The following is a 14,787-nucleotide window of genomic DNA, read 5'->3' on the forward strand; positions in this document are numbered from 1 at the left end:
TGAAGCAATGGTGTGAAGGTGAAGTGGTTGATGTTTGCAAAGAGCTTTGAAAATGAAAGTGCAGATCCTCAGGCTCCAATTTGCATCCCCTGCCAGTATAAAAGGTACCTTAGTCAGACAGCCAAGGATTCCCTCAGTACGCAGCAAATCCTGTTTATTTTGCAAGCTGGTTCTGTATCACTCCCTTTTGGTCCTCACAGGCATGTCTCAGACTCTGATGAATTCCAGGGATTTTTAATTGGTATAACAATCCCATGGGGCTATTACGAGCTGGCATAAATTCGGGCAGTCTTAGAAATGCTTTAACATGCACTGAGGACTATGGTAGCCCATGATTTGAATATTTAGGCCACATGGATTTTACAATAATATACAGTGATTGTATAGGAATTAGTCTGAAAATGTACACAATCTAGCAGAGAATTGTAAGTCTCTGCAGATGTCGGACCCTTGTGCAGAACTTAATAGAGAAATATATCTTTGAAAAGAGGTATTTCAAAAACCCTTAGAAATTATTCTCTGGTGAGTTTGCAGATTGTCTTGACAATTGCATTCGTTTCTGGAAAAGCAAGCCCTGTGGCCAAAATCTTAATTCCTAATGCCTAAAAAGAGGCCCCTTGAGACCATGCTGGGTCCCCCAAGAAAGTGGTTTGGGTGCAGGGGTCAGATTCTGCAAGGTGTTGAGAATCTCCTGAAAATGCAGGTGACAGAAATTGCCTATCAAGGTCCAAAAACATCATCTTGATAATTTCACCCATATCAAATTTATGAGATAGCTCTATTTCTGACAGCAGATGTCTGTGTATAGTACTAAATTTTGATCTCTCTACTCCGCATCACTCATTTGAGCACAAACTTTTTATTTATTTGCTTTCTTCTGTTAGAGCTTCAAAATGCTGGCTCCCTCTCAATACTCTTAGGAGCACAGCCTGAGCAGGTGTGCCTAGAAGCAGTAGGAAGGGACAGACATCTGCTGTAGGCATCAGTACAGCTCAGTTAACACTGCTTAGCATTCTGTGGTTTGTGAGCAACACATACTTTTTATCATTCAAAAGTTTCTTACAAACTTGCAGATTTGTCTTTTTGCCATGTTCCCCAAGATACTTTGACAGGTCAGCCTGAAGTGATGAGTGTTCTGACACAACTGCATTGTGTCTTAGAATTTTGCCTGCAGTTGCTTTACTGTAGTATTGCTTTGATTTGAAAAGGAACTTTGTACAAAGGGGGGTGGCTTAGGATATAACCCAAAAAAAAAAAAAATCCAATATTGTGCTGCATGTATTACAGAGATTTTCTGCTTAGCCCTTCTTATTGCTTTCTGGTTTTCTTTTTTTTTTTTCTTCACATATTTAAATGGGGAACAGCATAGTTTTTGTAATTTTTACAGTTACTTAGAAGAAAAACTAATAGAGATGAGAAAGAATGTGAGCTTTAATTGCAAATATTAAATACATTTTTCAACTGACATTTTGCAAGCAGATTGCCCTGACTATTTAATGACATTTTAAGGGAAGTCATAGCCCCACAGCAGGCTCTTTCAAATCCAGAAATGTTTCATTGGTTGAGCTGAACAGGACACAAATATAGAGGTAAAATGTCTAAAGATGTAGAAAAGATTTGTGGTGACGATAGACTACACGCCACAGTGAGGTGACAGTACAGATGTAATGGGATGGTGCGGAATTGTTACTGAGCATCAGGGACCATAAGAGCAGCCCCCAAAGAAAGGTTACATCTCACTGTTGAAAACAGTACCTTTCTCGGAAGGCTGTTTTCTCCGTGGGCCTGAACTGTTGTGTGGGGTTTATTTTTCTGTTTGGAGTGCCAGTCTGTTTACTAAAGTTATTAGTTTATAAATTTTGCCATGGTAAAGTAACTGTGAGAGCTTTAAATTAGAATAAGTGCCACTTCTGTGTGGCAGGTTCCTTTGAGGGCTGATTAGAAAGCAGGCCTCCTGTTGCCTGTCCCTTTATGCATGGCACTATTGCTGTGGGTACTTGTTTATATCTTACCTTTGAATTTATATAAGTGTGCACTGTGGTATGATGAATTGCCCTCCAATAGTGAAGATTCTGCCTTTTTTTTTTTCCTGGGTTCAAGCTAATACTTTATTTTAAATAGTTATTTTAATTAGGTGGGTTTTATTGTAATGAATTAAAATTAACTTGGAGTAGCAGATTACATAAGACTGTGAGGGTTATAGATTAGCCTCACCATAGCTACAGCACATCTTTTTGTAAAGGAATTAAAGTTCTCTGTTTCAGACACCTTGGCACTAAACATAGACAGCAAATGAGTGTAAGTGTTGTCTCCAGTTATTTTCCCCGTAAATGTGATCCTTTTCACTCAATTCCAAGATTGCCACACTAAAATCAGTCCTAATGGGCAACGAGGGGTGAAAGCAGTAGCTGCAGGAGGCTGGATCCTCTCACAGGAGGTAGCCAAAGAGACAGGAGTACCACAGTATCACAAACCAAAGCCAGAAGTGAGGGATGGGGACATTTCTTCTACTGTCAGTACAGGGTCAAGGCAGAATCTAATGACATGTCTCACTTGCAAGATGTCTCTGGCCAGTTGTCTGAAAGGAAATGGAATGACCAGCCTCAAAGAATGATATTTGGTGAGAGGATAACTTCATCACTCACAGGGAGGAAGGAAAAAAACATTAAAGGGTGCTTTGTGGGGTACTTCTTGTTTGAAGGAGGAGTATTAGATTGTAGGAGTTGGACTTCACTGTCTTCCCCCTTTTACAAGTTCTGTAAACAGGAGAAAGTGAGAGTAAAATTCTTCCCATTCAACTGTGGTAACATTTCACACTTCTTTTACACAAATGCAAATGATGCGGGGGGGGAACACAAAACAATACAAATAGAAGACAATAGAGAATCTGGACTTCTGCATTTTACAACCAACAACCACAATGACAAACATGAAATTTTATTGTCCTAGTATGACATGTCAGTAAATGCTCCAGATTTATTGATTTAGAGTGTTTGTCCTCACCAAATTTAGAGAAGCAGCAACTTCATTATAAAGGGCAAAGAAGCATTCTGGTCTCTCTAGAAATCACCTTTAAAACATGGATTTTCCTGGACTGAAAACGGGGAACTCACATGAGGTTGCTCTAAGAACAAAATGTTTCAACGTAGGGTTTTTAACTGTCTTAACTAATCACCAGCTATGAAGGGATAAAATAGCCCTTAGTTTCTTTTCCAGCAAGTACATTTGTAATTCACACACACCCCCCAAGCCTGCCACATAAGCACTGTCCCAGTTCCTGCTATTCTTGTTTGAAGAGCTGTAGGAAAAAGGACTGTAAGACGTCCAAGATGGGCTGGCTCAGTAACCAGTTGTGAAGGAAGTCAGAGAGCAAAGTCCATGGGGACCTCTGCTTATCAGCTCAGAAATCCTTGGCTGTTATCATCAAATCTGCTCAATCTGGCTTTCCTTGCAGACTGTCTTGAAGGAAAAAGATGCACCAATGTGCAACAGAGTTTGGAGCATTTAGAAGAGGAGGAGAGCTAGCAGATCACCATAGCTTTTCCTTTTCTTTCCTACACATTCTAAAATTGACATACGATGGACAAGCGGATATATTTTCACTTGCGTTCCTGATTCCAGGACCCAAAATATGCTTCAGTCCACTTCAGCATTCTCTGAACTGGGTGTATGTATGCTTACTGGCTGGATAACTTCCAAATATGATTTCCACATACAAAAGGCAGGTTTGCTGATTTAAAAACAGGGCTGTTTCAGGGTTTGCTTTTAGCCGAGTGAAAATGATGTTAGTCGCTGTGAGTTAATCTCAGGCTAATCCATAACCTCCAGTGTGCCAAGTGCTGTTGTACAAGGCCCCACACACCAGCTGGCAATGTGCGGGGAATCCAGATTCCAGGCTGTCCCCATGTCACCTGCAAAGCACAATACCCAGTGTTATGTCAGGAGGTAGGGAGGTGAACTCGGTGATCAATACAAGTGTGGGATGTGTCTGTCTGTATAATAGGAGTGCAGACAAGTTACAGCACTTTTCTTTCAGGTTGTATCAGGAAACTTGTGATTTCACTTGTAATTTTGTTCAAAGGGATTCTTGTGCATGCATCTGTGGAAAACTGGAAGAGTATCATTGTTTTAAAGGTTGCCCTTTGCATATAAATCACAGCTCTGTGTGCTTCGCCATTTTAATTGGGTGACCTTTTGAATCCTATGGACAGGAGCTTAAATTCTGGATCTGCCAGTTAGTTTAAGATTTGAAGTCAATTCATGATCTAGCAGTTACTCTGCTTTAAAGCAAAAAACCCAAAATGGAAATTTGAGAAGAAATTTCACTTGGAAGGTTCTTTTCACAAGTCATCGAAAACTTCATTGCAGACCAAAGAGATGTGTATAAAATCCAGATTAATTTGTCAGTTTCATCCCTGAAAAACATCAGGATTCAGTGAGTATGAGAGAAAGAGGAAGAGCAAGAAACGTGTAATGTTTCCAACAGGACATTTCTGTGCAATTATCAATTTAAGCTTCTATTATTTGTCACTAATTACTGCACTGAGCTGTTAAATATTTAGTAGTAGTTTGTTTAATTGGGTTTGACCTATAAATGAATCTGTGCATAGTGTAGCTCCAGTTCCATCAGCCAGTTCCTTACTTCCAGCTAGGCAAATTTGTATTCACATGAGATGAGCACATATTGTCAAACAAAGGTTTTTGGTTATGTTGTTTAGTTTTGTTACCTCTCTCTCCCCCACTGATTTCTTTAAGGTATCTAAAATCAGAGCACAGAGTAGGAGTGCTGCCTGTGAAAGTAAAATGGGAGGTCGGTCAAACTTAAACTTGTTTACAGATGTTGTAGTTTAGAAAGCACCAGCATAAATTAAACATCAAAAAGAAAAAAGAAATAAAACAGAGCAACTACTAGCCCGTGAACATGTGTGTCTTGTAAAACACTGACTTAATCCCTGAATATCTTATCAGGCAGTATTACCTATCAAGGCTTGTTGTCCTATGTTACTCTGTTGTACGATAGCTGCAGATAAATCTGGATTTTTTTCAGCTTTGGGTTCTGCTCTCTCTTTGCCTGGCTGTGTCTGACAGGGTGAACAGACTTCTCGCTGTGGCCTCGGCAGAGGGTGTGCAAAAATCAATCAGTATATGAGCAGTATTCACTTTGGTTTAAATCCAAAAGGCCTGGCTCTATTCTTACTTGTTCCTGTCTTGAAACTCCCTTGATTTCAGAGGAGTTTCTCTTAATTTATACCAGGGTAATCATAACCATATTCTAAAGTAATAAGACTTTTGATATATTTCTCAGAAGTGCCTCCTTTTGCCTTTTTTGTTTAAGCTTTTATTCCCACTTAATGAACAATTTTCTTATTGGGGAAGGATGCCTGTGTATTAATTTCAAACATTTGCAGTATCACAAAAGCCTTGTTTTTCTACAAGCAACGCTTAGACCTCGATCCTGATTAGCAGTACAACCTCTTTGCTGCATGGAGGAACAGGAAGGTTTCCCAATTTTCATGAACTGCTGTGAACATGTGCTAACCATTGCCCTCTCTCCCCATCACCATCATCTTATCGTTTATGGGGGTAATACACACACCTTGCCCATGCAGCCAGGCACATCTTGCCTGAAACAGAAGGTGTCATTATAAGTTTCATTGCATTTCAGTGAATAACAAACTGGGTAAGGGAGGCTTATGGGAGGCTATTGCCTGACACCATGGGTTAAAACAGCCTTTGAGGTACTCTGATTTATGTCAGAGGCTTAACTGGGAGCCCCCTGCCAACGCTCATAATGAGAAAGGTGCAAGGATGGTGAACAGGCATCTGTGTTTGTGTCTGTTCTCTTCTGGTGACAGTGATGAAAGCCTTATTTGCTGTACCCAGGAATATATGTCATTCTTTTCCATACAACAAGTCTGTGATATATGTACTCGCATATTGTAATGAATCCAAAAGGAATCATTGACATTTTACTACTGACTTACTGGAAGTCTCTGAAGAAAAATAGGTATCATGGGTTTTGGTTTGGTTTAGGTTTGGTTTTAATTTTCAGTTTGCATCCCTGAGAACATGCTATCCAGTTTGAGACTTTTTTTATGGGTAGGTTTTCTCTGGTCCTGCTGGAAATGCTTGAGTAGAAGAACCAGAACACTGAGAGTAAAATCTGATTAGCAGTCATGCCATTTCAGAGACATTAATATAATATCAAATATCAAATCACATTGCTTAGGTGAACTAATTTATATGAATAACTTCAATTCATGTAGAATAACTGCAGTTCACTGTAGACTTTCCCAAATTATTGTTGTCAACAGTGGTCAGTCATGTCCTAAGATGACCATTTAATTGGCCATCATGTCTGAGAACAGACCTGATTCTCAAAAGCTGGTAAACATCAACTCACCACACATAAATGGTATTTATGGGAACACAGATTCTCTTGGGATTTGTGCCCTTCTTTGTTGCGGAAATAGTTCTGGTTTAGTTCAGATCAAATCCTTATTTCCTTGGGAATCTGAACTTTCAGAGGCTGTATTTTGTTAGGTCTATGCTGGTGATCAAACTTGGCCAGGATGAAACTCCATGCCTACTTCAGTGAATTTATAAATTCATCGGTATTCCTCCTGCTCTGCCAGCTGCACTACAGTACTAGAGATGCTGCTGGCAGGGACCCTTTGTCTGGATTTTTTCCTGTTCTCTCCAGAGCCCCAAAGTCTCTATTCAGCTTCCTACTTTTCACCTATGAAAAACTATTAGACATCATCTCTTTTCCAGCTCCCTCATTCACTCACCGTAAGTATGACCATTGAAATCTGAATATATAGTCAAGTCAGAAGCATTGCAGTTCCTGGGGTGAAACACATCAGAAACATCAAACATTTCAGATAAATCAATTAAAGTTAATTTTTTATGATTGGTGTTTTATGAAAGGAAGGGAGGGGCCTGGGAGGGAAAATAATCTGTGGTCTCATCATTTGTTGGTGAGTTTCAACTGAAGTCACTCTTTTTTTATTTCACCTGTGTGAAAAATACAGAAATGTACTCTGTCAGTACAATTAAGGATTATAGAATCATAGAACAGACCTGGATATGTCCCTAACCTGCAGTTAGTTCAGTCAGTGGAGGTGGACTATGGAAGTCATTACCCTTAGTATGGGAACCCAAATCCCACCTATTACTACATTTTTACCTATATAGCAACTGAGCCTTAGAAGCCAATGTAACAGAATCTTCTTAATTGCTTGCAGCAGCAGTGGAGTCAGGGCCGTAATGTTTTGGGGCATTGAAAGTAAGTTTACTGCTTTCAGATGCTTTGAAATGGCCCAGATATTCCACTGAAAACAGCTCCTGACTATGCAGATTTGGTTTCATGTGTGATTTGGGGTTGGCTGAGCCTCTTCCTCTCCTGGGATGAACATCAGGAAAAAAATACTAACCCTGAGGTCTGTGAAGCCGTGAAATAGTCTCCCAAGAGAAGCATTGGAAGCTCTAATTAAAATTGGACTGGGCAAAACACTTGAAATTACACTATAGGCAATAATCCCACACCGGCGAGATGGGTGGAGAAAACGCCCTAATGGGTCTTTTCTGTCCTTAAATTCTATGAATTCTTGTTCTTCTCTTTTATTATGCTATTTCACCTTTTTCTTTAATGGTGACATAGTGTCATCTAGAAAGTATTATAAGATACTATTGTGAGCTGAGTGAGATGATGTTAAATGTCAAAAGGAAATGCAACAGTTTCTCTGCAGGTTCACAGTGATTATATGGAGACAGGAAAAAGAAACTGTAAGCAAGGGATACGAGCACAGTGTTTTTGATCTGTAAGACAGTGAAAAATGCATTGAATGCCTTCAATATACATGTTTATCATTTTGACATTGCATTTCATATTCTTTGCTTATAAAGAATAGCCACATTCCACCAAATCTAACACAGGTGTGGGAAAGTCATTTACTGTAACTGTGTACATCACTCAGATTTCTGGAGACATCTTCTATCCCAGTGTTTCACATATCCCCAAAGACCCTAGACTAAATAATAAATTTTTACATTTTAATTTATAATACGTATTTAATCTTAGTATCTTACAAATCTAAGTACCTCATCGATTTAGTCCTGGGTATAATCATATTACAGTTTACCAAGAAAGAATCCTTCCACAATATAATGGGAGTTTGACAAGAAAATCTGTGCTGCGATACTGAAGCAGCACAAACATGAAGAAACAGTGTAAAAATAACCATTTCAGAGATTTCTTCATATAGTTTAATCTGAATAAGTTTCATTTATTTCTTTTGGGTGTTACCACTTAATATTCCTCTTCCCTCCTCCCTTGCCTTTCCACATGGTATAGCATTTCAGTAGTGTCCAATACAGAGCCTGCTGCATGAGAGGTCACGACAACCAGCTAAGTAACAAAGCATTGGACTGAAGTTCTGAAAACCATGTTGATACTGTGCAACTACCAGGTTTTGTAAGGCTTGCCTTTCCACGAGCCTTTCTTTCTTCCCTTTCAGTTCTGGAAAACCCAGCATCCTCTTCTTAGCTGCAGACAGTTTGAAAAGTGTGGCACAGAGTAAGAAGCTGGAATAAAAAGAAGGGAAGAGAAGCAGAAAATCTTGATTAGAAAGTATAATTTAATAGAACATGTATTGAACCAAATGTATTGATTAATGTGGTAGATATAGTACTTATATTGATTCAAACTAGAGATTTAGTACTAAAAGCTGTAAGCCAAAAAGCTGTTGCAGATTGCTACAAAAGTCAGTTTAATGCTGTCCTTGAGAATGCCTTCACAAAGAAATTCTTCTAATGTTTGAGGAGTAGGTAGAATGCGGTATATGTCAGTTTGATCCCGGAGGGTTTTATTTTGTACTCTAATAGCTGTTACGAGCCTACATTATATCCAAGGAGTAATTTTCCTTAGGGGTGCCCAGCTCGCTTTGTGTCAATATTCTAGCATTTTAAGTCACGTACAGTATATGCTTCTGGGAACAGTGCAGGAGCCAGCCAGACTCATAATGGTCTGCATTCATTAATAAAGGCAGAAGCTTCTGTCCCTCCATTGCCCACTACAGGGATGCCTCCCTGGTCTTCAGGGACCCGTACAGACACATTTAAAGAAAGCTTTATTTTGAGTGGGCAGGAGATGAAATGCAGGACTTGCAGGCATTTCCTAAGTCAGCTATATGCCCGAGCACAGGGGTGACCTTAATGGGTCAAAGAAGAATGCAGGTCAAAAGACTTATTATCCAGCCTGTTGGAAACCAATTGCTTTTGTGTTAAAAAAAAAAAAAAAAAAAATCGTAGCGCTTAAAGGTTGATAGTAATGCAGAGTTCTGTTTTACAACCTGGAACTGTATTGCAGTGCGGTGGGGTGCATTTTTATTTTTTTTTAATGCAAAAAAAAAATATAAAAAAAAATACAAGACAGTCTGTAGCATACACAGATAAAGGATTCCAGATAAGTGATAACATGTAGGGTACCATAATTACTTAATCAGTGATGATTGATTACTCATGTTTGTGTTCTTGAACTAAGGAAAAAATAACATGCTGCTGTGGTACTGTTACCATCTGTTGAAATAATGCGTCTACATTTCATCTTTATATTTCTTCACGTGCACCCTCTTTGCACTGTTTGTCAGGTACAGCCATCTCTTGTTTCATCTGGTCATAAAAAACAGAAGTCCCATTTAAATTGAGTGCAACTGCAGTTCACATTAAGGATTCTAATGGGCTAGTGAGTCTGTGGCTATCTGTGGGTATTTTTTTCTTTGTTAATTTTGATGCTGTGGGTGGGAACTTTTTGCTAGTTATTCCTTCTCATGTTACCTCCGAAACACAAAGGCACGCACCAAACAACAAGAAGTTATATTATCTCTTTTGTCACAAGCATTTCAGCAAAGAAACCTTTTCATATTTGTTTGCCAAGGATATTCTTCCACACCATATTATCCTGAAATCTTTGCATGTTTTTAACTCCTCAACACTAACAACAGGGCTATCCCAAGGCATTTTCATCCAGAAAAGTGGTGGGATGTCATTTTATAGCAGGTCAAATAATGGTTGGGATTCTCGATTCAGCTAACAAAAATAATTATCTCTAGGAACAGGGAAAATGCACTTTAAGAGTTTATTTTGCTTTTGAAATATACTGGATTCAGGTTTTCCCTGATAATAAAGCTGCTTTCCAGATAACAATGAAACGGAGAAATTGGAAATGTAGGAGTTTTCCTGGTTCAGTTTGTGTCTATGCCAGTAACAAATGCAGTGACACACAGACCTCCTGCTTCACTGTTCCTCCATTTTGTGCATACAAAGCTTGCATTTGTATTTGCAAACTAGTTTCTCCTCGTGAGATCCCAGCCCTTGGAAATGGGAACACAGCTGTTGCTGAAGTCCAGGAAAGATTATATTAAGAAAAAATATTTTCCCCTTTCCATGGCTAAGCAGGAAATTGACATTTTTGCTTTGTAGGGAGACTACCACATAATTAAACAGATGTGCTTATGTGCAATCAAATTTGGGGAAAGCAAAGAAGGGGGAGCATATGATATCTCCTGTACTTCATTAAATGACTTCTCTTTGGCAAGTGGATACACTAATTGCTCCAAACTAAGGCAAACTAGTCGAAGTTTCTGGAGGAGGCGTGTTCCAAGCTTGTCTAGTGTGTCTTTAGTGAAGGGCAGCGTGCTCTCTGAGCTGCACGGGGAGTCTCAGCTGTGATATTGTGCTCTCCCTGGGTGTACCGCACTCCTGTGTCCCTGCCGCGTCCCTGCCGGCGGGAGCTCCAAATTCTGCTTTCCCCGCCTGCCTGCACTCTCGCTGCCGGAGAGGCGGGGAGCTCGCTGCACACAAGGCAAAGAGACTATCAGAGTCGAGATCTGCTGTGTGGATAATAGAGGAGGATTTTTGCCCTAAATTTTTAAACACAACACCCCTCATAAAAACAACAGCAGTTCATAACTGGGATTAATGTTTGCAATTTTCAGTCACTTAGACATGGGGTCTCCAATAGATGGCTTTTGGTGGAGTGGAATATGGCTCTCTGTGGGATTACGGAATTTTCCTCCTTTTCTTATCTGTCCCCTCCCATCCTTCACCTGCTTGTCTTGTCAATGTTACACTCCTGAAGTCCTTTCACTTTCTATTTTTTTGCCACTTAGCCAAATAGGTATTTCTCCCCAGTCCCCCGCGTTTGGGGAGCCTTAATTACTTCGGAAACTGCATTTTTTTGGACTATTTAAAACAAGTATAGTTGCCTTTTTAAGGCCTAAACTCATCAAAGCATTTCCTCATGTTCATATTCTGCTCTGTCTCGTTCTTCTCTGCAATGCTTGGGATTTTTTTCTATTATTTCTTCATTATCTCTAGAGAATCTCATTTTGCACCGGGGCACAGGAGTCAGGGACACTGAGAGCAGGGGCAAGTCAGCTCCTTACGCTGTGCTTTATTTTGTCTCCTTCATATTTGGACCTTTTTATTTTTTAATCAAAAATGTCATTGCAGCGAGAGTTACAGCTGCAATTCTGAAACACCTTTTGACTGCTTCATAGGCAACTGTTCATGCAGCCTCATACTGATTATGCATTTTTCACTTAGTGAAGAGAAATAAAAAATGGGCATGACTGACGTGCTTGCTCTCAGTAGACTAGAAACAAAAGACCCTCCCCAAATATCTGAATATTTACATCCGAATACAATGTAACAATTGGTATATGACATCACCTGCTCAGAAGCAGAGAAAAAAATCAGAATTCAGGCTGCTACCCCATATTTAACTTGTCCTGTTGTTTCTAGGTACTGCAGGGTCTCCAATAAGCCTGTGGTGTTATGTTGTAAGTGCTGCAATAAATGGACACAACAGGATGACAAAAGGGCTGACTGTCAGGCTTAAATCTTAATTTCCTTGCTTTTGTGGTTTAAAGTCAGAGCCCATTACCTGTGACCAGCCAACATTTTTGGCTGCAGCTATTGTTACTGCTTTACAGCATTTTGAAATGATTTTATGGGAAGGATGAGAAGCTAGATGAAATCAAGTGGCAGAGTGTATTTTTTTAACATTCTCTGGCCTTGGACAGTCTGGAATTCCTGCCATCAGCATTAAATCATTTTGTATTCACATCTGGAAATTGCATCTTTGAGTGTCACTGGGTCATTTTCCTTTAATCTTGAGAATGGCACTACATTAAAAATTCCTCAGTCTTACTGTAAGGTCCTTTCCTTGCCAAATGTCCCATGAACTATTATTTGTGTGCGTGCACAGTTTAGGGAGAGAAAAGGAGGAAGAGAGAGAGAACTCTCAGGCTGGTCTGCAGTCACGCTGAATTTCCCATTCGTTTCACCGAGGCAGTTTTCATGTGCCCTTTCATGGGTGGCTCTGGAGGGTATGGTTCAGTAGATGTTCACTTCGTTGTAAATGATGACTGTCTTGTGGGAACAGGTTCATCTTAAAGTGCGTTAGTCCAAAGAGGTTTAAAGACAGATTAACTTAATAAAGCAGAGTGAAGGGTCTGGATGGTCTGGGAGCAAATCATGGGATGTGACACTCCTGCCCTCTGGGTCACTGGCCCAAATCTGGCCCCGATTACTAAGGGGAAAATTCATCACTAATCAGTGGCTGCTCTGTTGTCTGAGAAGTAGCATTCACAGACATTTTCTAGTTTTCTGTGGACCCCGTGTACATTTTAGAACACTTAGCATGTATTGTTTTGTTCCTTGCTCTTACCTCGATGCCTGAGAAGGATCTGAGCCAGTACAGGCAGCAAAATAGCATCTTACTAGAAGTGGTCAACTCGATTTTAGTGGTGCTAGGAAAGAAGTTGAAACTTGTGTTTGCTGCTTGATTTGGTAATTACTTATATGGGTAAGGAGAATTTCAGACCCCAAAGGCCATGCTGACCTCATCTCACATAAGGCTCTGCATTCACTTGAGGAAAAATACCTGTGTTTTTTGGTGACTGAAGGGCAGGCTGTGGCAACCCCTCCTGTTTTCTCATCAGTCTCTGAGCTCTCTGCTAGGCACAGAATGACTCTTACCAGAATATATTGTGCCATATTGTGTAGGGGAAAGTAGGTTTTAATGAAATAATGCATTTGAAGTGGTGCCACGGTCTAGGAAGCACAGGCCAGTTAGCAAAGGTCTTTTATGACAAATGCGCTTCTCATTTTTGTAATGCATAAACCATGAGCTGTATGTAAGCAGACACCAGAACCACTGACCTGGTTTGCAATTTCACTGGGGCAGGTCAGCCCAGACCCTACCTGGAGAGAGTGTGTTGCCTTTCTTGTGGCACATGGAAAGAATACTGGTGTGAAACAGCTGCAGAAAACTCCTCTGCTTCATAATGATACTGCTCCTGGGTAGTATAAACGAGGAGGGGTCGACCATACTCTTTTTCCAGTCCATCATTTTGCAAGATATGTTGGAAGAATTGTTTTTGCATCCTTCTTTCACACTGAAACGCCTGTCCTGTGACTAAACTATTTCTTCTGTTTTTTTGTTACAGAATCATACGATGACCCAGCACAGCAGTTAGTGCAAGGCCCGTCTCTTCCAGAGAATTCTTTGTGGCACAAAAAGGGAACACATTTTACTCTTTGCACGAAACTTTCATTGTTAATGTATATTATTCAGAATCATTGTATTGTACCATAAAACTTGTATTATCGAAACTGTTGGATGTTCATGTGTTTGAACTTTTGAGCACCGGATAGACTTCCTGTATATAAAGTGTTGCACATGTATTATGTTGTCTGATACTAAAATGGTCTTATAAAGACAAGTGGACTTGGGCCCTATTCAAGAAAGATACAAATAATAATAATACTGTGTGAGGGGGAAAAAAAAGCTTAAGAAAAAACGTCATTTTCAAGGAGGAGGGAGAAGGTAATAGCTATGTTCCATTACAGCTCCGTTTGACCTCTCTTTCTTTTAAACTTCAGTCTAGAAATCTCTCTTTTGGTATACAAACGGATGAATCTAAGACTATTTTTTATTGCTGAAGATTCTTGCAAAAAATATGAAGAGACTCTTTCTCACAGAGCAGGAACCCACAGTTGAATAAGGCCCGTATATATATTTGTAAGCCTTGCGATATGACAGATAGCATTACCATATATGCAATAGTTGTTATGTAGTTTGTCAAAGAATTTTTTTTTCCTGGATACCATTTGAAGCTTTGAGTGTTCAAGACTTTCCTTGATGATTTCACATGGCCAAATTCTTGAATCAGTTGAACTAACCTGTATGTTACTGTTATTAATGTTTACTCTGCGGTCTGAACCTGGAGATTACTGGAATTGTTTTCCAAAAGGAAATAAATTCAATTTACCATTATGTGTGAGTGTGCTTTGTGTCTTGTCTTTTTCCTTGGAAAGCAGCGTTATTACTGCTGCTGTATTACCTAAAGATCTGGAATTCCATTGTATCAGGATCTGTACACTGCTCAGTAGGAATAGGTCGTTTTTCTCGAAGGTAGGCATTTAAATAAATGCAGTGGGACAAACAGATCTGCTGACCCCACTGCAAAGCAACATGTGCTTGAGGATAATATTCACTGTTTTCTGGTTTTATATATTTGTTTCTTTTATTTGGCTGTCTCAACAATTTCATGCTTGTACACTTGACATGTTGGTTGCCAGAGGAGTCACCACACATCTTCTGTGTATAATTATCAGTGTATTTCATTGTGATATTATTTAATGAGTTGGGTCTAGTACTGATGACACCACAGAGCCTCCACAGCTCTGCCAGTAGTGCTGTTAACCTGACATCCCTCA

General features: G+C 39.7%; 1 protein-coding gene across 8 annotated transcripts in view; it reads left to right on the forward strand.

Moving 5' to 3' along the window:
- Positions 1-14,344, forward strand: part of ZNF521 (zinc finger protein 521) — a 231,306-nt gene extending 216,962 nt beyond the window's left edge. For all 8 annotated transcript variants that reach the window (XM_050317243.1, XM_050317292.1, XM_050317302.1 and 5 more), the window contains one exon: positions 13,515-14,344. In XM_050317243.1, coding sequence (XP_050173200.1) covers positions 13,515-13,544 — 30 coding nt within the window. In that variant the 3' untranslated portion in view covers positions 13,545-14,344. The remainder of the gene's footprint in view (positions 1-13,514) is intronic.
- Positions 14,345-14,787: the final 443 nt, after the last annotated feature.

Source organism: Myiozetetes cayanensis, unplaced genomic scaffold (genome assembly GCF_022539395.1).
Source record: "Myiozetetes cayanensis isolate MyiCay16 unplaced genomic scaffold, myiCay2020 scf1, whole genome shotgun sequence".
Lineage (NCBI taxonomy): Eukaryota > Metazoa > Chordata > Aves > Passeriformes > Tyrannidae > Myiozetetes > Myiozetetes cayanensis.